The sequence below is a fragment of the Bufo gargarizans genome, chromosome 6 (genome assembly GCF_014858855.1).
Source record: "Bufo gargarizans isolate SCDJY-AF-19 chromosome 6, ASM1485885v1, whole genome shotgun sequence".
In the NCBI taxonomy this organism is placed as follows: Eukaryota; Metazoa; Chordata; class Amphibia; order Anura; family Bufonidae; genus Bufo; species Bufo gargarizans.
Genome location: NC_058085.1, coordinates 345,594,966 through 345,621,877, shown reverse-complemented (window position 1 = coordinate 345,621,877; position 26,912 = coordinate 345,594,966). Strand labels below are relative to the sequence as shown.

The window sequence follows — 26,912 nt, the reverse complement described above, 5'->3', positions numbered from 1 at the left end:
GGAACACAAACAGACCTATGGATATGGCAGGGGAACTGCACTAGTTCCAGCCACCTGCCACAGCCTTGCTGACTGGATCCCTGTGCTGGCAAGCTGATGTCCACACAATACAAAATGAACACAGCACACACACATCCACACACAGGAACCCAGATCCATAGCTGCACCAAATAACAAAGGGAATCATCAACTGAACATCAATAAACTTATGACCACAAGGGTGGCCCCCACTGGCAGATGGTGAATTACCAGGAGGCTGTCTCCAGCAAAGCATGGCTGAAGAACCCCTCAGCTTCAGATCTCCAAAGAGGCTTTAAAGCCCAAAGTGGCCACACCCACACAGAAACACACAGGAGAGGGAATTAACCCTTCCAACACTAACCAGGGAAGTGAAGCCACTTAAAGGGGAAAGTGCACACAACAGATATAACACCCCGTGCACACCGATAAAAGGCACACCTATAAAGAGAGGTTGCCAGGTGCAACCGCTTGCACATTGCAGCAAGCTGCCTAGCACCAGCTCAGGCTGCTATACTGCGACAATACAAAACAACTTGTTGCCCATTGCAACCACAAGTGAGGCAACATACTAGCGGCCCTCACCTGTGGTTGAACAACCAAACCGCAGGCAACAGCATGCGGTTCAGGAGTCACGACCATGACCATGGCCGTGACAGGAGACATCAGCTTCTCTCCCTGAGCATTCCTTCTCCCTGGCTGTAGCGCTGTCCAATCGCAGTGCAGAGAGTCACAGCCAGGGAGAAGGTGAGTTTTTTTTTCTCCCTGGCTGTAACGCTATGCACAGTGATTGGACAGCGCTACAGCCAGAGAGAAGGAACGCCAGGGAGAAAAGCTGATGTCTCCTCCCTAGTGTTCTGATAGTAGTAATTAGCATACAGTGTGGGAGAATGTAATGGGGGCCACAGCGGGCAAACGGAGCGGCGCCCAGGAATAATATTAAGTTCAGGGATATCTCTGGGTGCCGCTCTGCATGTCTTGCTACTTAGTTAATAAAGTTCGGACCCATGAAAGGTCTTCTGGTTAATTATCATTGGTGGCACAGTGGCTGGCAGGCATCACAGTTGGAAGGAAGGAACGCTTTCCTTCCTTCCCGCTGTACGGCCGAGTGCTGTGTGTGATGTGCGCGTCTCCGCTCCTCTGTATTGCCATGGCCCGGCAAACAATCTTCCATGGCCCGGTCCTGGGCCGCAGCCCCGGGAGTTGGGGACCGCTGATATAGAGGACCCTAGGGATAGGCGCTAGTTGCACATTGACATAGAGACTTAATGTCATATTAAAAATGCACCTATGTGTTGCAGCTGCAACATGGATACCAGGCGTGCAGAATACACGCATGACCAGGTTGGGGAAGACCATAAAAGTTATGTCTGGATCCTCTGCTCAACTTGTCTTTACTGAGGGGATATGGGCACCCCCTGGGCAGTGGCTCTTGGGCACTGCTCAAATGGTCAGTTTTTAACTTTACTAAGAACGTAACTATAGTTGTACTGTGTGTAACCACTGTGTATATAACAGTCTTCTAATGACTCTTTTCAATTTCCAGACAAACGTATCCTGTGTCCGCCTGGAGAAATACTTGGGAGGGGATGACTTGGATAACTCTGCCATAAGCAATGATCCCACTGTTGGTAAGAAGTAAACATCAAAGTCTCCTCCATAATCATACATTTAAAGTTGTAGCCCAGTGGTTGCAAATCTTGATTTTTTAAGATCAGTGTGATCTACTCCAGTCTTCATATGCCCTTACCGCCAGAGGATGCATTCATGACAACATGCAGTCCGTGTGCCTGATTTAAATCTATGCCAGCTTGTAGCTGGCGTAGATTTCAGTCATAGTTTATGCCAGTTTCCAACATAAATGATGATAAATATGCTGTGGCTGATGGCCCCACCCATTTACTGCCTTCGCCATGCCTCCTAGTTTTAACTGACAAGGGCAGCATAAAATCTTTAATTGCGACAAAATTTAGTCGCAGACCCCAAGTTTGTGACTGTTCTACGACAAAAAATTTCCTCCTCCTAAAATCCCACTACATTGGTCTTATGAATTACCAGTAGATTTGACTACTATAGTCCAGTATTTATTTTGCAGCAGGGTTGTACATAGAAATCATAGGGCCCGATAGTAAAACTTAAGCTTGAAGGGGTTGGCCCAAGAACAACATGTATGCTTTCTCACAGAGCACCCAAGCCAAATATCCATGTGTAGACAGCTGTTTCGGTATGGAGACTTATGGGTAATGCTCCATGGGAAAAGAATATGCAAAGAGATATCTCCTAAGAAAAGAAAAACATCTCGCTAGCGCCACCTTGTAAAAGTGGCTTTCTAGGAGTTGAATTACGGCTTGAATGCAGCTTAGGCGACCTCCTGGATCTCCAGCTATGTATAGAGATTTACTGGAAGTTAGTTAAAAAGTCGGATTTTGGAGCCATTTCTGCAGCGAGCCGGACCGCAGGGGAAACACGTGAGGCTGACGGTGGGCCGATGGGGGTAGCAGTTAAATTGTACTCACGGTTAGCAGAGGCTCCCTGGGTCGGCAGTACAGTGGATGGGAAGACAGCACAAAATCTTGCGGGGCACTCCTGGTTACAGGAAACACCAGCCAGATGGAACTTGAGGTGCCCTTGATGGTGGTGGTGTTTAGGGTGCTTGTGGCGGCTGGGCCCCTGATTTGTGACACCAGCACTAAGTGCAAATGTTGGTGGTAGTAGTAATGATGATATAGAATAAGGAGATTAGAGCTTTTAGCAAACTCCCAGTACTTTACTGAAGCTGTTCCACAGATCATCAATGTATGCAAAAGTCATTTATGTCAAGGCAGCTTTTACAGTGCTTTACATTAGTTCCTAGAAGTTGGAAAAAGTGGGGCAGATACTTCTGAATACCACATTTTTGAATGTATTTATGGAATAGAACTGGCTTAATAAATAAATTGATAAATCCCAGAGTTCCCTGAGATGCGTAATCAGTTTCCTTCTACCTTTATGGGCTTCAGGACATTCCTGAAACTGGGTCCTCTGCCCCAAGACATTTCTTGGCCGGAGAGCCTATACACAGCTCGCTCTCCAGCTTGTCTCCAAGATATACAAGGAGCTGGGTGCGCCTCCCCGGAACCCCCCCCCGTTGCCATATATCAAAGCCTGGGAACCGTAACTGGGCCAAACGCTTGATTCAAGCAAAATCACACAAATTTACAAACATAGCTGTGGCCCCTCCAGATGCATCACACCACAGGAAATTAACTACAAATTGACGTCCCGCTGGCATAAAACCTGTGTTGTCCTTCATAGAATCAACGCATCTATCCCCAACTTTTGCTGGCACTGTTCTTCTCATGTGGGTACTTATAACCACATTTGGTGGAATGCGACCTTATTTAATCATTCTGGAAGAGAATATGGGATCTTATAGCACAAATTTGCCCTGGAGCCCCACACCTGACCCCAAGAATCATTTTTTTGGACATCCCTCCGACATTCCCTCCTCGCTTTAACAGACATCTTTGGGCCATGCTAGTGGTTGATGCAAAAGCACTGATACCCCTGCATTGGAAAGACACTATTGCGCCATCGGTTTCTCAATGGATCTCCAAAGTGGCTCAAATCTCCCGTATAGAGGAACTTTGTTTCATAGCTTTACGTAATCACTCTAAGTTCCACAGACTTTGGAAGCCATGGAGTGACTTTATGTCAGCTAACCCCTGACCACTTGTCCGTACCCTAAATGTGACTGGTCGGGGAGATACGCGATGCGCCTCCCTGACGTGCACGCTGGCGGTGGCCCCTGGACCTCTTTGCTGCCTTTGTTATACTTACTTTTGCTATTTTTGGTATAATTCTGCTCCATTCAACTCTTGGGTGAGACAGATTCGAAATATTAACACTTGTTTTTCCTGCTCGCCTGTTGGTTGGAAGGCAAACCTATCTTAGGCCAAAAAAAGGCCTCCGTTCAGTATGTTTTCATGTTCCTCTTAATGTATAAAATATGCAATTTCTTATATGCAAGATATATGCAAACAATTTTAAAGCATCTTTCATTCTAAGTTCTGTTTTTTCATGTACCATGACCTTTTAAAAATCCAATAAAAAGAAATGTATAATACATAAATTGATAAATCTACTCCTTACAGCTCCAAACCCCCTGCTTCATATTGTATGGTACATACTAAGACTCTGGTGGCCTGCAGCCACCTCTAGGGGGAGCTCTCTACATGGATTTTTACAGCTGCTAGTGAACTTAGAGGAAGCTGTAAAAATCTCCATGTTGGGACTCCCCTGAGTGGCAGCTGCAGGAAAATAATGTGACCCTGTGTTGGGACTCGGGAACTAGGAGAAGCTCAGCTTTCTGCCCACTTCAAACCACAAGCCACATAGCAATTGCATCTATTCTAGGCACAACCGTTTTCCAGTCTGAGACTTGCTAGGTTTTATAGTGTTTTGGTTCATAATGTGTGACGTACATTATCATTCACAGATGCTGCTATCCAGTTTTCTGATGCCACTTTTACCTGGGAGCCCGGTACATCTCCAGCAGTGAAGAAGTAAGGCGATATTGCATGTTGCCCTAATGGAGGCACTTTTATGTTGCCACAAATCAAAATAATAATAGTAGCATAATGATACAGCACATGGTACAGATATAAGAACCCAAGGTAGTGAGTTAGTGACAACTATCGCCTGTATTTCTACATTCATCTACCGATTGCTTAATGTTGTTGGACACCAGGTTCTTGACGTCTAAGTGTAGTCATGTCAGCTGAGGCTTCAAGCTTTGCCAAGTTTTGCCACTTTAGTAGAAGTAGATGTTCCCCCTCTAGACTTTGTATTGGTAAATTTGACAATTTCATACATGTCTTCATCTCTGATGTTCATATGTGCTGTCTTTTTGCAGTGTCAACCTGAATATCAAGGAAGGTAACCTGGTTGCAGTAGTTGGTGGGGTTGGTTCTGGGAAATCGTCACTTGTCTCTGCGATGCTTGGAGAAATGGACCATGTCTATGGACACATCAACATAAAGGTATAACGTGAACACTGTATTCTGTGAGTTCCATCTCCTGTCTAAAATACTGCACATAGATATGTATAACATTATGGGTAATATAATGTCTTATTAGTAGGTCAACTTTGTGTTTCAGGGTTCTGTGGCCTATGTTCCTCAACAAGCCTGGATCCAGAACGCCACGCTGAGAGATAACATCTTGTTTGGGTCACCTCTAGATGAGGCGCGATATCAGCGAGTTCTAGAAGCCTGCGCCTTGCTTCCTGATTTACAGATGCTGCCGGGAGGGGATATGTCTGAAATAGGAGAAAAGGTGATCCTGTTAAGAAAAAGTGTTTTGCTTTATTGTTTCTGCACTGTATGGGTGGTGGCATGCTTTTGGTACCATATAGTAATATCAGTTGGGTGTTTAGGCCACTGTTTTGTATTTCATATAGAATGATTATATAGGCACTGTAGGCAGTATTATTTCAGCATTGTATTTGACTGTTAGAAACCAGATTCCAGAAAAGTTGGGACACTAAACAAATTGTGAATAAAAACTGAATGCAATGATGTGGAGATGGCAAATGTCAATATTTAATTGGTAATAGAACTTAGATGACAGATCAAATGTTTAATCCGAGTAAATGTATCATTTTAAAGGAAAAATACGTTGATTCAAATTTTCACGGTGTCAACAAATCCCCAAAAAGTTGGGACAAGTAGCAATAAGAGGCTGGAAAAAGTAAATTTGAGCATAACGTAGAGCTGGAAGACCAATTAACACTAATTAGGTCAATTGGCAACATGATTGGGTATAAAAAGAGCTTCTCAGAGTGGCAGTGTCTCTAAGAAGCCAAGATGGGTAGAGGATCACCAATTCCCACAATGTTGCGCAGAAAGATAGTGGAGCAATATCAGAAAGGTGTTACCCAGCGAAAAATTGCAAAGACTTTGCATCTATCATCATCAACTGTGCATAACATCATCCGAAGATTCAGAGAATCTGGAACAATCTCTGTGCATAAGGGTCAAGGCTGTAAAACCATACTGGATGCCCGTGATCTCCGGGCCCTTAAACGACACTGCACCACAAACAGGAATGCTACTGTAAAGGAAATGACAGAATGGGTTCAGGAATACTTCCAGAAACCATTGTCAGTGAACACAATCCACCGTGCCATCCGCCGTTGCCAGCTGAAACTCTACAGTGCAAAGAAGAAGCCATTTCTAAGCAAGATCCACAAGCTCAGGCGTTTCCACTGGGCCAGGGATCATTTAAAATGGAGTGTGGCAAAATGGAAGACTGTTCTGTGGTCAGACGAGTCACGATTTGAAGTTCTTTTTGGAAATCTGGGACGCCATGTCATCCGGACCAAAGAGGACAAGGACAACCCAAGTTGTTATCAACGCTCAGTTCAGAAGCCTGCTTCTCTGATGGTATGGGGTTGCATGAGTGCGTGTGGCATGGGCAGCTTGCATGTCTGGAAAGGCACCATCAATGCAGAAAAATATATTCAGGTTCTAGAACAACATATGCTCCCATCCAGACGTCATCTCTTTCAGGGAAGACCCTGCATTTTTCAACAAGATAATACCAGACCACATTCTGCATCAATCACAACATCATGGCTGCGTAGGAGAAGGATCCGGGTACTGAAATGGCCAGTCTGCAGTCCAGATCTTTCACCTATAGAGAACATTTGGCGCATCATAAAGAGGAAGGTGCAACAAAGAAGGCCCAAGACGATTGAACAGTTAGAGGCCTGTATTAGACAAGAATGGGAGAGCATTCCTATTTCTAAACTTGAGAAACTGGTCTCCTCGGTCCCCAGACGTCTGTTGAGTGTTGTAAGAAGAAGGGGAGATGCCACACAGTGGTGAAAATGGCCTTGTTCCAACTTTTTGGGGATTTGTTGACACCATGAAATTCTGATTCAACATATTTTTCCCTTAAAATGGTAAATTTTCTCTGTTTAAACTTTTGTTCTGTGATTTATGTTCTATTCTGAATAAAATATTAGAAGTTGGCACCTCCACATCATTGCATTCAGTTTTTATTCACGATTTGTATAGTGTCCCAACTTTTTGGGAATCCGGTTTGTATTTAAACACGGAGCCACTTTAGTTTTAGGCATGATATAGAGGTGGCATTTGGACACTGTGTAGGCAGTGGCAAAACTTAAATGGAGGCAGACCACTCAACTGCTATAGGGGCCTGGGGAAAGGGACCCGGTGCTGAACACCTTCTCTTTCAAATGTGCAAACACTGCATTTTCATGCAGCCACCACTAGGGACTCAGGGCAAACACATAATTACAGCTTCTATTCAGTCAATTGTACCTGCATACCAGCTTTGTAGTAGATGGGAAGTAGAGATGAGTACATTTTTCAAAAATAGCGTGAAATTCGCACTCCTTTTATACCGTCGTCAGCTTATTCCACAGATATCTACAGAACCTGTTCTGTTACACGCTGATACAAGTAGAGCCCCCCCGACAGAGTGGAGAGGGTGTCAGCAGTAATCCATCAGAATTGGCCAAAAAAAAACAGGAGTGGATCCAAAACAGAGATGACATGTGAATGGAATATTTGTATGTCTTCTGTGTTTTGTACCCACTCCTGCTTTTGGCTACCAAATCATGAGTCAAGCCTAATGCAAAATAGGGACTATGTCATACAGGCCTTATGACTGCTCCAAAGACAGGATTCATTGTGTGTCTCATTTTTCCTTCCTTCTGAGAGATCAGAAGAAGGGTAAAATAAATGGTGATGTCAACAAGGCCAAACAGGGAAAATAGCGTCTCCGTCATAGTGGTGATGTGGCAACAGAATGAGGAGTCCACACAGTGGCCCAATCACAGAGTGGTGGCAGTACCAGCACAAGATGGTGGGTGTCAGTAGGAGCACCTGGCAGCAGGTGTGTGGCATCAGGCAGGTGGCAGCATCAGAATAGTGGCTGAAGCAGGTAGCCAGGAGAAACGCAAGTGACTCGGAGGGACTCCCAGCCTCCATCTCCACTGCAAACTGCCACGGTGTGTCTGGGTCATCTGCCCGGTCTTCCTCATCGCCCTGTAGCTCCTTCTCTCCTGTGACCTGTGCAGAAAAACCACCCATTTTGGTGTACATTACTTGTGCGTGAATGTCCTCCTCCAGTTCAGCCCCCACAGGGATTATGTAGCTTTGAGATGTAGGCGCCATGTCTCCTGTCCCCTGGCCAGCCAGATTTAGCAGCATCTGCTCCAGGACATGGATCAGTGGAATGAAATTGTTCATCCCGTAGTCCTGGCGACTGACAAATAAAGTGGCCTACTCAAATGGCCTGAGCAAACTGCAGGTGTCATGCATGAGCTGCCACTGGCTAACGTTGAAGTAACACAGTGGAGTACTCCTGTTCGCTTGTATCATCAAGAAATCGCTTATGGCCTTCCTCTGTTCATATAGTCGGTCAACATATGGAGGGTGGAGCTCCAACGGGTGGAAACATTGCATATCAGTCGATGTTTGGGAATGCCCTTCTGCCTTTTTAGCTCAGGGAGGTTGTGCTTTGCAGTGTGAGAGTGGCTGAAGTGCATGCGCAGTTTCCTAGCCATTTTCAGGATGTCTTGCAGATGGATGGAAGACTTCAGGCTGTATGTAATTCGACTTAAGGTAAAGTAGATGGTTTGGGGGTTACAGGGTCCAAACTTGTTGGATCGTTGATGTTATCAACTGTAAGTGGACGACTGTTAACAATAGACATTACTTCATAGAATAGGGTCCTAAGTGGAGCATCATCTATTCTTCCGGCATTCTTTTTCAACACTGAACTAGACGGTACCTCTAATGACTATGAAACAGCTTAAGGCTTTGATTAATGCGTCAGTTGACATATCTTCTAACATTTCCAGGTGAATCGCTCTGGAACTTAGACATCTAAATATTAGTCTATATCTCTTTGTTGTTCTGCTTGGTGATGAATGGGCCAAAACAATCTATTCCGCTATAAAAAAAATGGTGGTGATGGGTTTACACGATCTGCCGGTAAATCTGCCATTCTTTGTTCTTCGGTAGGTCTACATGCCTTTCTACAGACTACAAATTTACTTATAAACTTTTCTATAACTTTTCTTCCCTTCACTATCCAGTAACCACCTTCTATCAAACAGCTTTGGATAAAGCTTCTTCCCTGGTGCAAGGATTTGTTGTGGTAGTGATCAATAATCTCGTGAAGGTAGAGTTTTTGGGTAGAATTGCTGGCGCATCACTATGAAGTGCATTTTGCGGTGTGGCATTAGAAGAATTTTGATATCTCTGACTTTTTTAGTCTAACCAGACTGTCTGTTACTCTGTAATTCCTCTAGCGCCGTTCTATGGAAACAGTTGGTTTAAAGAGCACACCAAATGCTGGAAATAACCTCTTTATTAACTTTTCTTCATATATAACACTGCCGCCTCTGCAGCAGATAGTCCATGTACAAAACACGTGTTGATAAGATATTACAAAATGGCGGTATGATTAAGATGTGGTTCCACTTTTCAATTTTGTCATTCAACATGAAATGGTGGATATATTTCTCTCTTGAGTATCTGTACTCTCATTTTAAGTTTTTTAAGCACTTTATGATCTCTCTGAGAGGTATATCTGAGGTCTAACTAATAGTTCACTTGCTGAATTTGGTTGCAATTTGCAGTATGTAGTTAGCAGTAACTATTTGCAGATTGGTTGAGTATGATCTGGTAATTGGTTGTATGCAATTTGGATTGAAGTATGGATTTTGAATGGTTGCAATTGGTATTTGTATGCCTGCAATTTGTAGCTTGAAATTTGTATTTGCAATTTGCATTTGATGGAACTGTATACTGGCAATTTGAATTTGGTGGAACTTTTTTGGCCTCTCTGCTTCCATAAAAACACAGCTCTCAGTGGAGTGAATGTCTCTTTAGCTCCTGTCTCTGGTGAATAATGATTATAGCAGCTCCTTCTAGGGGAATTCTCAGACAGGCTGTGTGTGAGGCTGGCTGTGATTGGTGAAAACTCTTGCTGTGTGAGAAGCTGGCTGTGATTGGTCTAGACTTCTGCCCAGCAACAACAGATTAGCACTATGCTTTCTGTTGTTTCTGCTGTGTCACTGAGCTTACCTTACATTACAAAATGAATCTTAAAGTTATGTTATCTTTTTCTGCTTCTGTGAACAATTTCACTAACACTATGTCACCAACTTGGACATTTCTTCTGGGTGTTTGCCATTTACTTCTTAGCATAAGATTGGCTAAGTACTCTTTCCTCCATCTATTCCAAAACTGTTCTGATAGATATTGAACTCTTCGCCATCTCCTTTTAGCAAATAAATCCTCTTTGGTGAACTTTCCAGGCGGTGGCTGTATGTAATTCGACTTAAGGTAAAGTAGATGGTTTGGGGGTTACAGGGTCCAAACTTGTTGGATCGTTGATGTTCTCAACTGTAAGTGGACGACTGTTAACAATAGACATTACTTCATAGAATAGGGTCCTAAGTGGAGCATCATCTATTCTTCCAGCATTCTTTTTCAACACTGAACTTAACACATTTCTTACAGTTCTGATTTGTTTTTCCCAAACTTCTCCTGTATGGCTTGTATTTGGAGCATTCATCTGAAAATCACACTGTTTCTCTAACAAATACTCAGTTACCTTTTCTTTATCGATCTCTTTTAGAGATTTCTTCAATTCAATCTTTGCTCTGACAAAATTAGATCCTTGGTCAGATCTAAGCACACTGACGGTACCTCTAATGGCTATGAAACAGCTTAAGGCTTTGATTAATGCGTCAGTTGACATATCTTCTAACATTTCCAGGTGAATCGCTCTGGAACTTAGACATGTAAATATTAGTCTATATCCCTTTGTTGTTCTGCTTGGTGATGAATGGGCTAAAACAATCTATTCCGCTATAAAAAAAAATGGTGGTGATGGGTTTACACGATCTGCCGGTAAATCTGCCATTCTTTGTTCTTCGGTAGGTCTACATGCCTTTCTACAGACTACAAATTTACTTATAAACTTTTCTATAACTTTTCTTCCCTTCACTATCCAGTAACCACCTTCTATCAAACAGCTTTGGATAAAGCTTCTTCCCTGGTGCAAGGATTTGTTGTGGTAGTGATCAATAATCAATCTCGTGAAGGTAGAGTTTTTGGGTAGAATTGCTGGATGCTTCACTTTGCTAGGTAACTATGAATTTTCCAGTCTCCCTCCCACCTTTAGTATACCATTCTGCAGAACAAGATTAAGCTTGTACAATGGGTGGTTGTTTGGAAGCCTTTTCGGTTCTTGACTAAGTCTCTTCAACTCTTCACTGTAGAATCTCTGTTGAATGAGTCTTATGACTGTTTCTTCAGCTTTCATTCTTTTTTCTACATTCAACAATTCCTTCTTTCTGATTCCCTTTGCCAAACGTTGAATTCGAGCTACTACGTTTATGACTGTATTCCATTTTGAACATCTGGCTAGTCTTTTTCAAGTATGTCATCTTGACACTTGGCAGCAGTGCTCAATGTTAGTACAACTTTTACTTCTGGATCACCCATAGACAATTCTGTGTAACCTTTACTGAGCATGATTTCCTTTTCCCAAAGGAACTCTGGGCCTGTGAACCAATTAGAATTTTTCAATTCTGTTACATTCAGGCCTCTTGAAGCATGATCTGCTGGGTTATGCTTTGTGTCAATGTGATGCCAATGTTCCGGATTTGTTATTTCCCGAATTTTCTCAACTCTGTTGGTGACAAAGATATTGAATCTTCGAGCTTTGGTGTTTATGTATCCTAGGACAACTTGTTAGTCTGTTCAAAAATATTCTTCATCTATTTTCAATTCCAATTCTTCTCTCAAAAACTTGCTTACTGATGCTGAAACAACAGCTGCTGTCTAGGGTTTAGCGAACCCGAACTGTAAAGTTCGGGTTCGTACCAAACTTTAGGATTTCTGGGCCCCGGACCAGAACCCGAACTTTTCAGTAAAAGTTCAGGTTCAAGTTTGGGGTTCAGCGATTCATTGGCACTTTTTGAAAGGCTGCAGAGCAGCCAATCAACAAGCGTTTTACTCTTGTGCCCTTATAAGCCATCACAGCCATGCCTATTAATGGCATGGCTGCAATTGGCCAGTGCAACATGTGACCCAGCCCTTTATATTAGCTGGAGTCACGTAGCGCTGCGCATCACTCTGCTGTGCTTAGTGTAGGGATAGGATGCTGCTCCTGAGAGGGAGAGAATAGGAAAAAATCTTTAATCTGAAGTGCTTGCTAACTCAGCGATCTCCATAGATTTAGTTTTGTGGGTGCAGTGCACAATCTTTTTACCCTGCCCTGAGCCCAGTGACACAGAAAAATAACTTTTATCCTTCTGTTAGTTAGATGGGTGGCGACCAGCACAGCATATGTGCATTTGTGATATTCAAATCCAAGCTTGAAATACTGCAATAATAATCTGGGTTTAAAAAAAACACCAATTTTTGGCAATATCCTACATCTGGTGCCTTTGCAGCATTTTTTAGTGTGAAATAGGAGCTTGCAATACTTCAATAATTTTCTGGGTTTAAAAAAATCACCCATTTTTTGCAAGACCCTATATCTGGGGCCTTTGCAGCATTTGGCAGTGTGAAATCCGAGCTTGAAATACTGCAATAATTTTCTGGGTTAAAAAAATAAACATTTTTGGCAATACCCTACATCTGGGGCCTATGCTGCATTTTTTAGTGTAAAATAGAAGCTTGAAATACTGCAATAATAATCTGGGTTTAAAAAAACACAAATTTTTGGCAATATCCTACATCTAGGGCTTTTGCAGCATTTGTCAGTGTGAAATCCAAGCTTGAAATACTGCAATAATTTTCTGGGTTTAAAAAAACACAAATTTTTGGCAATACCCTACATCTATGGCCTATGCTGCATTTGTTAGTGTGACATACAAGCTAGAAATACTGCAATAATATTCTGGGTTTAAAAAAAACACCCATTTTTGGCAATACCCTACATCTAGTGACTTTGCAGCATTTGTCAGTGTGTAAGACAAGCTTGCAATACTTAAATAATTTTCTTGGTTTAAAAAAATATATATTTTGGACAAAAAACAAAATTTGCAGCCCTTGCTGCATCTGTCAGTGTGAGATACACTTGTTAGATACTAGTGTTTTATTATGTTATTGAAAAAACACCCATTTTGGGCAAGATCCTAAATTTGAGAAATATGAGGAGAGCGTCAAATAAGGGAAGTGGCCCCGGTTGTGGTGCTTCTGGTGGAGCTCCTGTTGCAGCCATTTTAGGCAAAATACTTAATTTGCAGCATCTGTCAGTGTGAGATACAAGCTTGAAATGCTGCAATAATATTCTGGGTTTATAAAAACACCCATTTTTGGCAATCATCTACATCTGGGGCCTATTCTGTATTTGTTAGTATGACATACAAGCTTGAAATACTGCAATAATATTCTGGGTTTAAAAAAACACCCATTTTTGGCAATCCCCTACATCTGGGGCTGATGCTGCATTTGTTAGTGTGACATACAAGTTTAAAATACTTTAATAATTTTCTGGTTTTAAAAAAAAAAAAACATTTTTGGCAATACCTTACATCTGGTGTATTTGCAGCATTTGTCAGTGTGAAAGACAAGCTTGAAATACTTCAATAATTTTCTTGGTTTAAAAAAAACACACCAATTTTGGACAAAAAACTAAATTTACAGCCTTTGCTCCATCTGTCAGTGTGAGATACATGCATTAGATACTGGTGTTCTATTCTGATATTAAACTTAATTTTGCAACCTTTGCTGCATCTGTCAGTGTGAGATACAAGCTTGAAATGCTGCAATAATATTCTGGGTTTAAAAAAAAAAAAAGTTTTTGGCAATCCCCTACATCTGGGGCCCATGCTGAGTACACACATTAGATACTGGTGTTCTATTATGTTATAAAAAAAAAAAAACTGTTTAGCGCAAAAAACTAATTGTGCAGCCTTTGCTGCATCTGTCAGTGTGAGATATACGCATTAGATACTGGTGTTCTATTCTGTTATTAAAAAAAACCCAATTTTTGGCAAAAGAACTAATTTTGCAGCCTTTGCTGCATCTGTCAGTGTGAGATACACGCGTTAGATACTGGTGTTCTATTCTGTTATTAAAAAAGCACCCATTTTGGGCCAAAAACTTAATTTTGCGGCCTTTGCTGCATCTGTCAGTGTGAGATACACACGTTAGATACTGTTGTTCTATTCTGTTATTAAAAAAAAACACCTATTTTGGGCAAAATAATACATCTGCGGCCTTTGCTGCATCTGTCAGTGTGAGATACAAGCTTGAAATGCTGCAATAATATTCTGGGTTTAAAAAAAAAAAAGTTTTTGGCAATCCCCTACATCTGGGGCCCATGCTGAGTACACACGTTAGATACTGGTGTTCTATTATGTTATTAAAAAAAAAAAACAGTTTTGCGCAAAAAACTAATTGTGCAGCCTTTGCTGCATCTGTCAGTGTGAGATATACGCATTAGATACTGGTGTTCTATTCTGTTATTAAAAAAAACCCAATTTTTGCCAAAAGAACTAATTTTGCAGCCTTTGCTGCATCTGTCAGTGTGAGATACACGCGTTAGATACTGGTGTTCTATTCTGTTATTAAAAAAGCACCCATTTTGGGCCAAAAACTTAATTTTGCGGCCTTTGCTGCATCTGTCAGTGTGAAATACATGCATTAGATACTGGTGTTCTATTCTGTAAAAAAAAACAAAAAAAACATTTTGGGCAAAAAACATATTTTGCAGCCTTTTCTGCATTTGTCAGTGTGAGATACAGGCATTAGATACTGGTGTTCTATTCTGTTATTAAAGAAACACCCATTTTGGGCAAAATAATAAATCTGCGGCCTTTGCTCCATCTGTCAGTGTAAAATACATGCATGCAGGACTTGTCCGTACCTTGTGCAGAATAAACATGTATACTGGCCTTACCAAGCCATTGTTATACTACAGCGCAATTGCTCATTGTTGTATTTTGGATATTTCCCACTCTTTTGGAGTATACCCTAATAAAAAAATTTAAAAAATGAAAACCAGTGTTGGCTACCTTCTCCTCCTCACCTCGCCGCTTTCACCTACAACGCTACGTCCACCGCCTCTTCAAACTCCTACTCCATATGGACCTCCACCTCATAAATCAAGATTATTTTTTCAATTTGTACATATTTTATTTTATGTCATTTCACTAATTTGTGATATACCACTGCTATACCTAGTAGACATGTAAAAAAAATATATTCATTTGTCTGTTACATATTCGGGTGAAATTCACCAATTTTTGGGTGTGATATACCCCTGCTCTACCTAGTAGACAGGTAAAAAAAAATCACTAATTTGTCTGTTACTTTTTGGGTGAAAGTCACCAATTTTGGGCTGTGATATACCCCTGCTATACCTATTAGACAGTTAAAAAAATTCACTAATTTGTCTATTACATTTTCAGGTGAAATTCACAAATTTTTGAGTGTGATATACCACTGCTATACCTAGTAGACAGGTAAATAAATTTTACTAATTTGTCTGTTACATTCTCGGGTGAAATTCACCGGCCACATTTACTAATCTTTGCTCAGGGGGGCCCTCATGGTGTGGTGTGGAATGGTCATTTTTTACTAAGGAATATAGTTTAACCATTTATGTGCAAAAGAGAAAAAAAGAAGTCAGCTCCAATCAGATATCTGCACATAGACCAAGACTCTTGGTCTATGTGCAGATATCTGATTGGAGCTGACATAGTGACTTCTTTTTTTCTCTTTTGCACATAAACGGTTAAACTATATTCATTAGTAAAAATGACCACTCCACACCACACCATGAGGGCCCCCCTGAGCAAAGGGTGACACCAGCCATAGCAACGCCACTCCCTTTATCTGTAAGTCGCTGGAGTGCACGGCAGGCTTGCTTTTCTGAAGGAAGTGGAATTGTGAACTGTCTGAACTCTGAATGGCTGTATAGTCAGTAGTGGCATGTGACACATGTGGCAATAATAATGTGTCTGCTGGCCTGCAGCCTGGTAAAGACCTGTGTCATGTCATGTGTGATGTGCATCCCAATTATGCCATACATACGTGTACAGATACTGGTCCTGTACTCCTGTGAGGCTGCAAGGCAGGGGTGTGGTGTGGACCACTTATGAGACTGCATGTGCTTAGGCTTCATGCACATGGCCGTTGTTTGGGTCCAAATCCATTGCTCCGTTCCGTGGCCCCGCCAAAAAAATAGAACATGTCCTATTCTTGTCAGTTTTGCGGACAAGAATAGGCATGTCTACAATGGGACGCCCATTCCGTTACGCAAATTGCAGAAGGCACACGGGCGGCTTCCGTTTTTTGCGGACCGCAAAAAACGGCACAGTCGTGTGCATGAGGCCTTACAGTCCCTAAATAAATAATACTGCAGTAGTAGTTCACTACTCTACAAGGTGTGTGGATTTTTTTTTTTGTGTGTGTTGTGGTGGAGGGCGTGATTGCATGCTAGGGTGTGTGAAGGCGGGATCCAGGGGGCCCAAGTAAATTCTTGCACAGGGTCCAATCAATATTAAAGACGGCCCTGCTGATGGGTCTTCCCCCTTCAACTTCTGGGTCTCCAAATTGGGCACATGACCTGAGCTTGCCCTTCATGCCTTGGAGGTGTTGGCCTGCCTTGCAGCCAGTGTATTGTCTGAACGTTTGTTTAGCACGGCTGGAGGGGGTTATCACAGGTTATATTTCCCAATGTTTTGGGGTGTACCCTAATGTAAAAAAATAAATTAAAACCAAAAACCAGTGTATGCTACATTCTCCTCCTCCTCCACCGCCGCTTCCACCTACACCGCCACGTCCACTGCCTCCTCAACCTCCTACTCCATATGGACCTCGTCCTCCTTGATCAAGATTATTATTTTTATTTTTAAATATTTTATGTTATTTGAAGTCATTTCCCTATCCACATTTGTTTGCAGAGCACTTGCCAGAATGGTTCGTCTAGTTGCAACTTTCTCTTCCATAGATACTTCATAGAAGAACTTGTCGTTCTCTACATTCCATCCCAATCCAAGTACGTTCTGAACTGGAAGATGATCATAATTGAGTTCTACATTCTTCATTGTTGCTGCACATTCAGAGTCACTGATGGATTCCAGTACCTCTCTGTTGTTTGAGATGAATTTGTGAAGGCACAGGTTTCCTCTTGCGCATAACTCTTGGCTTTCTTTCACTAGTTTGATTGCAGATTCTGTGGACTTATACGACCATCATCTACATAAAAGTTTTTCTATAGAAAATTTGCTGCTGATGAGCAATACTTCATACCATAATTGGCGCAACCTGGAGACAATGCTGCTCCAAACAAGTGTACTTTCATTCTATATTCTTCTGGCTCTGTATCTGTATCTCCATCTTCCCACCATAGAAACCTCAGGAAGTCTCTATCTTCATTCTTCACATTAAACTGGTGGAAAATCTTTTCAACGTCACACATGACCGCTACGGGATACTTTCTGAATCTACAGAGTACTCCAGGCAGATCGTTTGTAAGATCTGGTCCATTTAGTAGATGATCATTCAATGCAACACCATTGTAATTTGCTGAGCAATCAAATACTACTCTAATCTTATCTGGTTTATTTGAGTGGTAAACACCTTGATATGGGATGTACCACACTTCTCCTTCTTTAGGTTGGTTATTAACTTTCTCTGCATTTCCTTCTTTGAGGATGCCTTCCATGAATTTCAAATAATCATTCTTGAGTTTGGGATATGTTCCCAACCTTTTCTTCAAACATTTAAATCTTACTAGAGCAAGATTTATGTTGTTTGGCAGATGAGGACGCTCTCTAAAAGGTAAGGGCATTTCAAGATGACCTTGTTGATTCTGCTGAATACTTTCTTCTAGAATGTGTACGAACTTTATGTCTTCTTGAGATACACTCTTCTTTAGAACTTATGTCTGCAAAGTCGGATTCAAGGATCTTGAGTACTTTCGCTGGACTTACAGTTGGTAACTCTTGGACAGATATTCGATGACACAATCCTGCCACCTGTCTTGAGTTTGCGATCTGCTGTTTTCATCCAACAACACCCCATCCTAAGTCAGTTTGAACAGCGTAGGGTTCACCATTTCCTCCTGTGATTACCTTTCGTGGTACCAAGGCTTCGGGACAATTGTAAGCTATCAACAGTCCAACACCAAACTCCTTCAGCGGGGACGTTTCATGAGATATGACAGATAGGTGCTCCCATTTATTGGCTGTTTCACAGGTAGGTATGCGATCTCGATCTAGAGGTATATCGTTTTTTCTATAAGCTGGAGGTAGATCTAATGTGAAGTTTGAAAGTCCTCTAACTCTCAGTCCTTTGACCCTTTCACTGTTCACTAACGTGTCTCTCCCCGTCATTGTGGTGAGTTTGAGCTTCACTGGTTCTGTAGCCACTTGTAATTTCTTGAAGATTTCTTGATCATTGAAGGTGACATCACTCTGGGCATCCAGTAGTGCATAGGCGTATACCTTCTTGTTCCTCCTTTTAGGATTTGAAATGCACACTGCTACAACCAATGATGTGCCATTGCTTTCTCCTTTCCTCACTCTGCAAGAGAATACAGATACTTTCTTTCCTACCTCAGTATCTTTAGGTAAAAAGGTTTTATCTTTCTTTGGACGGTCTTCATGTAGTGGTGTAGGATGGTGTCCTTTGCAAACGCTGCATGTGGCCTTTTTCTTGCACTTCTTAGTAACATGGCCTTTTCTTAGACATCCAAAACACAGTTGGTTATCCAGTACAATTTTTTTTTTTTTATCTGGGGACTTCTCCTTCAATTGTTGGCACTTGTGTATGGAGTGGTTCTCTCCACAGAATAATATTTGAAGGTAGTCTGAAGATTTGTCGGTTCTGTCTCTCTACTGATCCCAGTAGTGACTTTGGACTTGCTCTCGTAGGTATCTGGACCTTTAGCTGCTGTGTTGGTTCCAAAGCTAGTTGCTCTTGCACATCTTATATCTCTCACAGACCTTCCTTCTTTCCTAAGGATTTTAAGACGTAAGATGCTGTTACTGGAATATATGCTATCCGTGCTTCCTTATTGATGAACCCAGAGACTTCTTTAAAACTTGGGAAGTCCTTATCTAGATCTAACTGTTCAGTCACATAGCAATTCCATCTAGAAGCCACTTCTTCAGGTAGCTTAGTTAGCATCCTGTGGTTTTCTAGATAATCGTTCAGTACCGCTAGTCCTCGTACATGTGGGATGGCATTGCTGCCTGCTTGCAGGAAGTCAGCATACTTTTGGAGTTTGGAGTGTTCTTTAGTAGTGTTGATCACGAATATTCGAATTTTTATCGCGAATATAGGTACTTCAAAAATTCATGAATCTTTCGAATATAGTGATATACTGTATATTCGTAATTTTGAATATTCAAATTTTTTTTTAATCAGTACACATGATCCCTCCCTGCTTCTAGCTTGTGGGCTAATGAGAAGGCTGCAGTATATTTGACTTTAGAAGTAGTGTTGTTTGCGAATTTTTGTAATGCTAATTTTTATTGTGAATTTTTAAACGTACAACTATTAGACAAAGAAGATTATAGCACTATATTAGCTAAATTGCTCTATTTTCGTTTTTTTCGAATATTCGCTATATTGCTATATATTCTTGTTTTAGAATATTACGAATATTCGAAAAAATGAAGTTATAGCAATATAGCGAATATTCGGGGAAAAAAACGAATATAGAGCAATTTAGCTAATATAGTGCTATAATCTTTTTTTTATAGTTGTCATTTTTTTCCAATCTGAAATTCAGATCAGAAAAAAATTACAACTATTAGACAAAGAAGATTATAGCACTATATTAGCTAAATTGCTCTATATTTGTTTTTTATATTCGCTATATTGCTATATATTCTTGTTTTAGAATATTACGAATATTTGAAAAAACAAAGTTATAGCAATTTAGCTAATATAGTGCTATAATCTTCTTTGTCTAAAAGTTGTAAGTTGAAAAATTTGCACTAAAAATTTGCATTACAAAAATTTGCATAATACATGATCATTACCTTGCTGATTTTTCGAGTAAAAAAAATCGTAGACTATAACAAATATTCGAATTTGTGAATATTGGACGAATATTCTACAAAATATTTGCTAAATATCGCAAATTCGAATATGACCCCTGCCGCTCATCACTAGTTCGAACACGTGCAGCAGCCATTTTAGAAAAAATACAATTCGTTATGATGAAGCAAGAGGAAATTCGACTTTGGTACGAATATAATTTTTCTTGCAATTCGGATCGAATTCCACTTTGTCAACTTCGATTCGCTCATCTCTAATGGGAAGCAGTAAATTTACTGTTCCACTTTACTGATAGAAGTTAAAAAATAAAAAAATAAAATAAATTCACCTGAAATCAGGGGCATTGTGCTTTTCATTCTGCATTGCCTGGGAGGGATTGACGGACACGTACTGTGAAATTGGGTGGGGCAGGGATACCATACTAAATTTTGCAATGGGGCCCTGTGAGATCTGTGTATTTCCCTGTGTAAAGGACTATTCTTTGAGCACTTTTATGATACTGTTCCTTGTACACTATATGACAGTATTTTGTAGACACTGAATGATGCTATTGTTTGCGCACTATATGGCTGTTTTAATTATCCAGCAGTATATCTATATTTTGACTTTTTATTAGGTATTATTAGGCACTATTATGTGGGTGCTGTTTTGTTACTCCCTTCATGACATACTTTTTCCATGTGTCCTGTTAGGACACATGAATCCCCACCCAGGAGCTATTTTTCTATTATATCATTTTTGAATGTATATTCTATAGGGAATAAACCTGAGTGGAGGACAGAAGCAGCGGGTGAGCCTGGCTCGGGCAGTATATCAGAATACGGACATCTACATCCTTGATGACCCTCTCTCTGCTATTGACGCTCACGTGGGGAAACACATATTCGAGAAGGTGGTTGGCCCCAATGGTTTACTAAAAAACAAGGTAAACTGAAGACCATACAGCTCTATTCTGTGATGTAAACCAGTGTATAAATGGAAATATCAATTCATAAGAATCAGCCAACATTATAATAACACCCACCTCAAATGTGCGAAAGCGCAGGGCTGTATCACTTTATGGTCATTATATGTGATCCGACAGTACTAGTCTGATGTAGCACATCATTCTATATTTTGCGTGTTTGTATGCTTATCTCTCCTCCTCTCTTCACAGACCCGCATCCTGGTCACTCATGGTGTAAGCTTTCTGAAACACACCGATGAGATTGTGGTGTTGGTGAATGGCGGTGTTACTGAGACCGGCTCATATAAAACATTACTGGCAAACAATGGAGCTTTTGCAGAGTTCCTCAGGACGTACGCTAAGCAAGACAATACCAAGGAGTCAGAGCCTACAGGTAAAGACAATCTAGATTATAGTTGTATTGTAGATATGAAATCTTCTTTTACAGATCATATACAATTCATGTCAAATGCATGTGTATTTGTATCCTTTTAATTTAGACTTGGTATTTAAAGAAATCCTGCAAGTGAAAAAAAAAAACTAGTATTTTCAATGCCAGCGACCAGGTAGAGATACAGAGAGGTCTCCCACTTAAGAAAGACCTGTCACCGCTCCTGACATGCCTGTTTTAATAGCTTCATGCATTCCCCATGTAATAACAATTCTGGGACATCTATTCCTTTGGCTCTATGTTGTGTCGTTCCTTTATTATTTCTACTAGAAGTTATGAATGAATTGCTAGCAGTCTGCAGTAAGGGTACAGAGGGGAGGTAACCACTTGGGGGGAAATTCCCTGCACAGTCTGACAATGGCAGCACTGATTGGATAGAGCGAGACTGTGCAGGGACACACCTCCAACTGGTTACCACCCCTCTGCACCCTTACTGCAGACTGCTAGCAATTCATTTAAACCTTCTAGTAGAAATAATAAAGGAATGACACAACATAGAGCCATAAAATAGATACTCTAGAATTGTTATTACATGTGGAATGCATGAAGCTATTAAAACAGGCATGTCAGGAGCGGTGACAGGTCCTATTTAAGCATTTGCATTATTATGTGCAATTTATATACCACACTGAGCCAGGATTATGTATACCTTACTATTCTTTGGTTTAATGGTGTATTCTGATAGGTAAAAGTTACCCCAGATCCACAGGATAGGGGATAACTATCAGAATGCTTGTACTGCTCTGATAAACAGTTTAATTTATTTATGTAAACAAGTTAGGATCTATAATCGAGGAGATTCCAACTTATTTTCCCCAAATAAAAAGCTAACAAGAGCTTGTGATTTGTGCTAAGTTGAAGACAAAAGGAAGAAAGTTGTATACAATATATATATATATATATATTTATTCATAATATTTCAGTGCAATAATAAAAAAATATATATATATAATATGATAGAAAATTGGTGGCAATTAAAGAATAATCAAGATGCACCTAGGTTTTAGAGGAGGAAAATAAGAAAAAAAATATTTTAAACCAAAAGGTGTGCTTTTAGTCGGGTTTGATCTAATGGTGGTCTGTGGATGGCACTGTTATGGGGGATCTGTGGATGGCACTGTTATGGGGGATCTGTGGATGGCACTGTTATGGGGGATCTGTGGATGGCACTGTTATGGGGGATCTGTGGATGGCACTGTTATGGAGGATCTGTGGATGGCACTGTTATGGGAGATCTGTGGATGGCACTGTTATGGGAGATCTGTGGATGGCACTGTTATGGGAGATCTGTGGATGGCACTGTTATGGGGGGGATCTGTGGATGACACTGCTATGGGGGGATCTGTGGATGACACATATATAGCATCTTATGCTATATATGTGTCATTCACAGACTCCCCCTCCATAACAGTGTCCCTGTGTAAATAGTGACCCCCAATACAGGAGGTGGAGGCCGGCAAATGGTGTTGAAATCGCGGTGGGGCCCGCTGCAGTCACTGTACTCTATTACACCGGGCCCCGCACATAGCGATATTCATATGTAAAGTGTAGGCAATCCATGTATAGCAATACTCTGCGGTAGCGCAATTCACCTAGTACTCACTATGAAACTCCCGTACTAACAGGCAGGCCGGTCGGTCACTCCTTCCACTTTATTAATGAAGCAAGTGGAGCATGCGAGTGACAAAGTGAGTGACCGGCCAGCCTGCCTGCTAGTACGGGAGTTTCATAGTGAGTAATAGGTGGATTGCGCTACAGCAGAGGATTGCTATACTTTACATATGGATTGCCTACACTTTACATATGGATTGCCTGCACTTTACATATGACTACTGCTATGTGGGGGGCCCGGTGACAGTGCCATTTTACCCCCACTTTTGGGGGAAAGAAAGTGCTTTTTATGGGGGCGAAAAATACTGTATATGCAATCAATAAGACAAAATAACCTATAGGATGTAGATATAATCAAACTGGTATCTTAGTAATAACAGACACAAAAGAAAACTTAAGATTGACACTTGATTTCTCACAGCGAACAGATTTTCCTGATTCAAAGTAAAGTTAGGCTTTCACCATCTGATGTAATAAATATCAATTCAATTAGACTATATGACTAGAACTATAATCGGTTCTCTGGAGATCACACAATTGTATAGATTAATCTCCCTAGATTGAAAAGACTCAATTGATGCTGCAGGTACAATTATCTCAAATCAATCTAGATCCTACAAAGAACAATATGGTCTGTTTGAATAAATATGTATATGTGTATATGGCAATCAGTTGCCTAATATACAGACAAAAATGTATACAATACCAGAGAATCTGTCTGGAAGAAACCAGCATCAATGTTCAAATTCAAGATTCAAGGTTCTATTTTCCTTCTGATCTCTCCTCTCTCTTATGTGGCTTTGTCATCTTGTTGTGGCTTTCCTGGATTGATCTGATGGATGGATCGATCTGATGTAATGGTCTCCCGCTGTGTCCCCTCATACTATCTTTTATCTCTCTCCTGAAAAGGGGCTTGACTTGGTCTTCACCATGACTATGACATAGTTTTGTATTATATCATCCCCTTTTTCTTACCTCAACTCTACCACAAGGGGGCACTATGGGTCTATGTACGTTGGTGAAATTAAAAATCAATTCTTCTATTTTCTTTTAATTTGACAAAAGATAACCTTTGACCTAAATCTAGGACAATGCTATAAATATAGATAAGAATGACAATTAGGCTTGCTACTGTCAGACATTTAATCAACTAGAAAGATATACAATTTGAGACAAGCTCTTTCACAGGACACGTATCTCCTTATCAAATCAAATCAAATCAAATAAGCTTTATTGGCAGGACTAAATACATTTTAGGGAAATTATTGGGTAGGGTTGGGGGATAGGGACATATACAGGGTGGGGGTATAGGAGTCTATGGTATATCAGGCTCCTCTCAGTTTATGGCAGGCAGTAATATATTGTGCTGCTGTGGCCGCTGTGTTCTCCTCTTCCCCCAGCAGTATCGAGAGTCTCTCTTCCTCCTCCATGGAAGATGAAGTCTGGGCAGAGATCAGACAGTCTCCTGAAGTGAGTCTCCCTCACTGCTGAGTATTTGGGGCACCACAGCAGGAAATGAGCCTCATCCTTCACGGCCTCCTGGTCGCACTGCTGGCCCAGTCTGCTCTCACTGGGCATGTACCTCTGTCGGTGACGCCCCGATTCAATGAGCAGGCTGTGGGCGCTCAGTCTGTACCGGCTCAGGATCTGTCTGTCTTTTGGATTGGGGAGTTTCTCCAGATATGGGGCCAGTTTGTACTCCCTCTGCAGGCTCTGGTATCTCCTTATCTGTGCATTCTTTAGATATGTAGTAATTAACTTCAACCATTCTTGTTCACACACACATAACAAGTCTATATTGGAAACCTGACCTAATTCCACACACCATGAATATATTTTGATTACCAAAAATGAATTCTAATTGATTTCAGTTTCTTAGAACATAACTTGTAGAATAAAATATATAATCCACAATACAATCACTTTATAGCTATATACTCCATACAATGCATATAAAGTGTATCCTCTTCTATAAATTGGGATGATTTTATTTATTTTTTAGCACATTAGTCCATGGCTTTGCAGGGGCCTGCATGTTTTATGGTACATCTTTACCTCCCCCATTCAATTTACAACCTGGGAATTGTTTAGGCAAGCATTCCTAACTTTTTAGTCAGTGATTTTCTGTCTTGAGAAAGCCTTAACTCACACTGCCCTTTCAGAAAACAGACAAGATGGCTACCAGAATGTCCATATACCCATCTTTAAATGTAATCTGTATAGAGGCTTTGATAATATTGATTCCTATTCTGCTTAATATATTTGACAAATTCCACCCCCCCCTTTTCCCACGTTAGTCAAGTGCACAACTTTAGACATAACTGGGAAAAAGGTCAGAAGAAATATCATGTCCATCAAAATATATTTTTAATGTGAAAGAAGTCTGGATAAAGGAAAGGTATTGTCTTTCCCGGAATTAAGTCCATAAATCTTTCTATGATGATGTATAGTCTTGTGTACACGCAGTCTTACCCTTCGGGCCTCGATGCGCTTAGCTGACTAATTCAACAGGGAGGAAAAAAAGAAGGCATGACACTTTGCCATGGGCCACAAAGGCCTAGAAAATAAGGCACCTATTCCAGAGAGTAATTTCCTAGCACTTATCAAATGGAGAGTCAACAAAAAAAGGGGAGGAAGGAAGGGGGATCTCAAGGTTTAAAGGGTTCAGACGAGATATAGAGAATGTGAAGAAAACAATTTAATAAACATGGGGAAAAAGTATCTTTAAAATAAAAGAACATTACCAACCGTGAATTTATAGACTAAGATTTAAGAAAACCCCCAAAATTATATAAACCAAATAAGTGTTATATAGGAAGATCAAACGCCTGTTTGAAAAGTAAGGGTTTCAGTGCACGTCTGAATGAGAGAAGACTGGGAATCATTTTCAGGGCCAGAGGTAGGTGGTTCCAAAATCTGGCCCATTGAGCCGAAAAGGATCTACCTCCACGTCTGATCTTGTTAACTTGCGGGATGTTAAAATTCGCAGAGTTACTGGACCTAGACCATATTAGTCTTTTATTTGTATCAAATATGTTAGATCCTAGAAAGGTACATCATCACACGGATCCTGTGTTCAATGGTCTTGGCATGCAGGTTAGAGTGGAATTCGGCATTAATCATGCCATTATTATCGTGAGCTCTGCCAAACTATAGGCATTCTTGAGAACAGACTATAATTCCCTGGGACTCTAATTGGATTGAAATTTCAGGGAAAATATGGCCCTCCTTGCAGCAGTAGCTGACCTATAAGGACCGAACTCTGTTTTTATTTCTGAAACAACCTCTGACCAGGTATCTATGCCCATATCATGGAGAAAATTAAAGAAATACCTGTGCTTTGGCTCAAACACCCAGTAAATGAATTCAATTTTCTGCTTATCACGTTCTCAATGTAGGGTCCCCATTGCCTCTTCATAGGTTTCTATATGATTTACTATAGAAGGTGATCCTTTCTAAGGCTACTTTCACACTTGCGCTTGATCGGATCCTTTCTGAACGGATCCGATCATATTAATGCAGACGGAGGCTCCGTTCAGTACGGATCCGTCTGCATTAATAACTTAGAAAAAATTCTAAGTGTGAAAGCAGCCTGAGCGGATCCGTTCAGACTTTCAATGTAAAGTCAATGGGGGACGGATCCGCTTGAAGATTGAGCCATATGGTGACATCTTCAAGCGGATCCGTTCCCATTGACTTACATTGTAAGTCTGAACGGATCCGCTCGCCTCCGCACGGCCAGGCGGACAGCTGAACGCTGCAAGCAGCGTTCAGCTGTCCGCCTGTCCGTGCGGAGGCGAGCGGAGCGGAGGCTGAACGCCGCCAG

General features: G+C 41.0%; 1 protein-coding gene across 1 annotated transcript in view; it reads left to right on the top strand.

Moving 5' to 3' along the window:
- The window catches only part of LOC122942204 (ATP-binding cassette sub-family C member 2-like), a 197,168-nt gene that overhangs the window by 100,241 nt on the left and 70,015 nt on the right, over nucleotides 1-26,912 (top strand). The window contains exons 14-19 of the mRNA XM_044299702.1: nucleotides 1,565-1,649; nucleotides 4,496-4,562; nucleotides 4,913-5,039; nucleotides 5,158-5,334; nucleotides 20,836-21,003; nucleotides 21,235-21,418. Of these exons, the coding sequence (XP_044155637.1) occupies nucleotides 1,565-1,649; nucleotides 4,496-4,562; nucleotides 4,913-5,039; nucleotides 5,158-5,334; nucleotides 20,836-21,003; nucleotides 21,235-21,418 (808 nt within the window). The remainder of the gene's footprint in view (nucleotides 1-1,564; nucleotides 1,650-4,495; nucleotides 4,563-4,912; nucleotides 5,040-5,157; nucleotides 5,335-20,835; nucleotides 21,004-21,234; nucleotides 21,419-26,912) is intronic.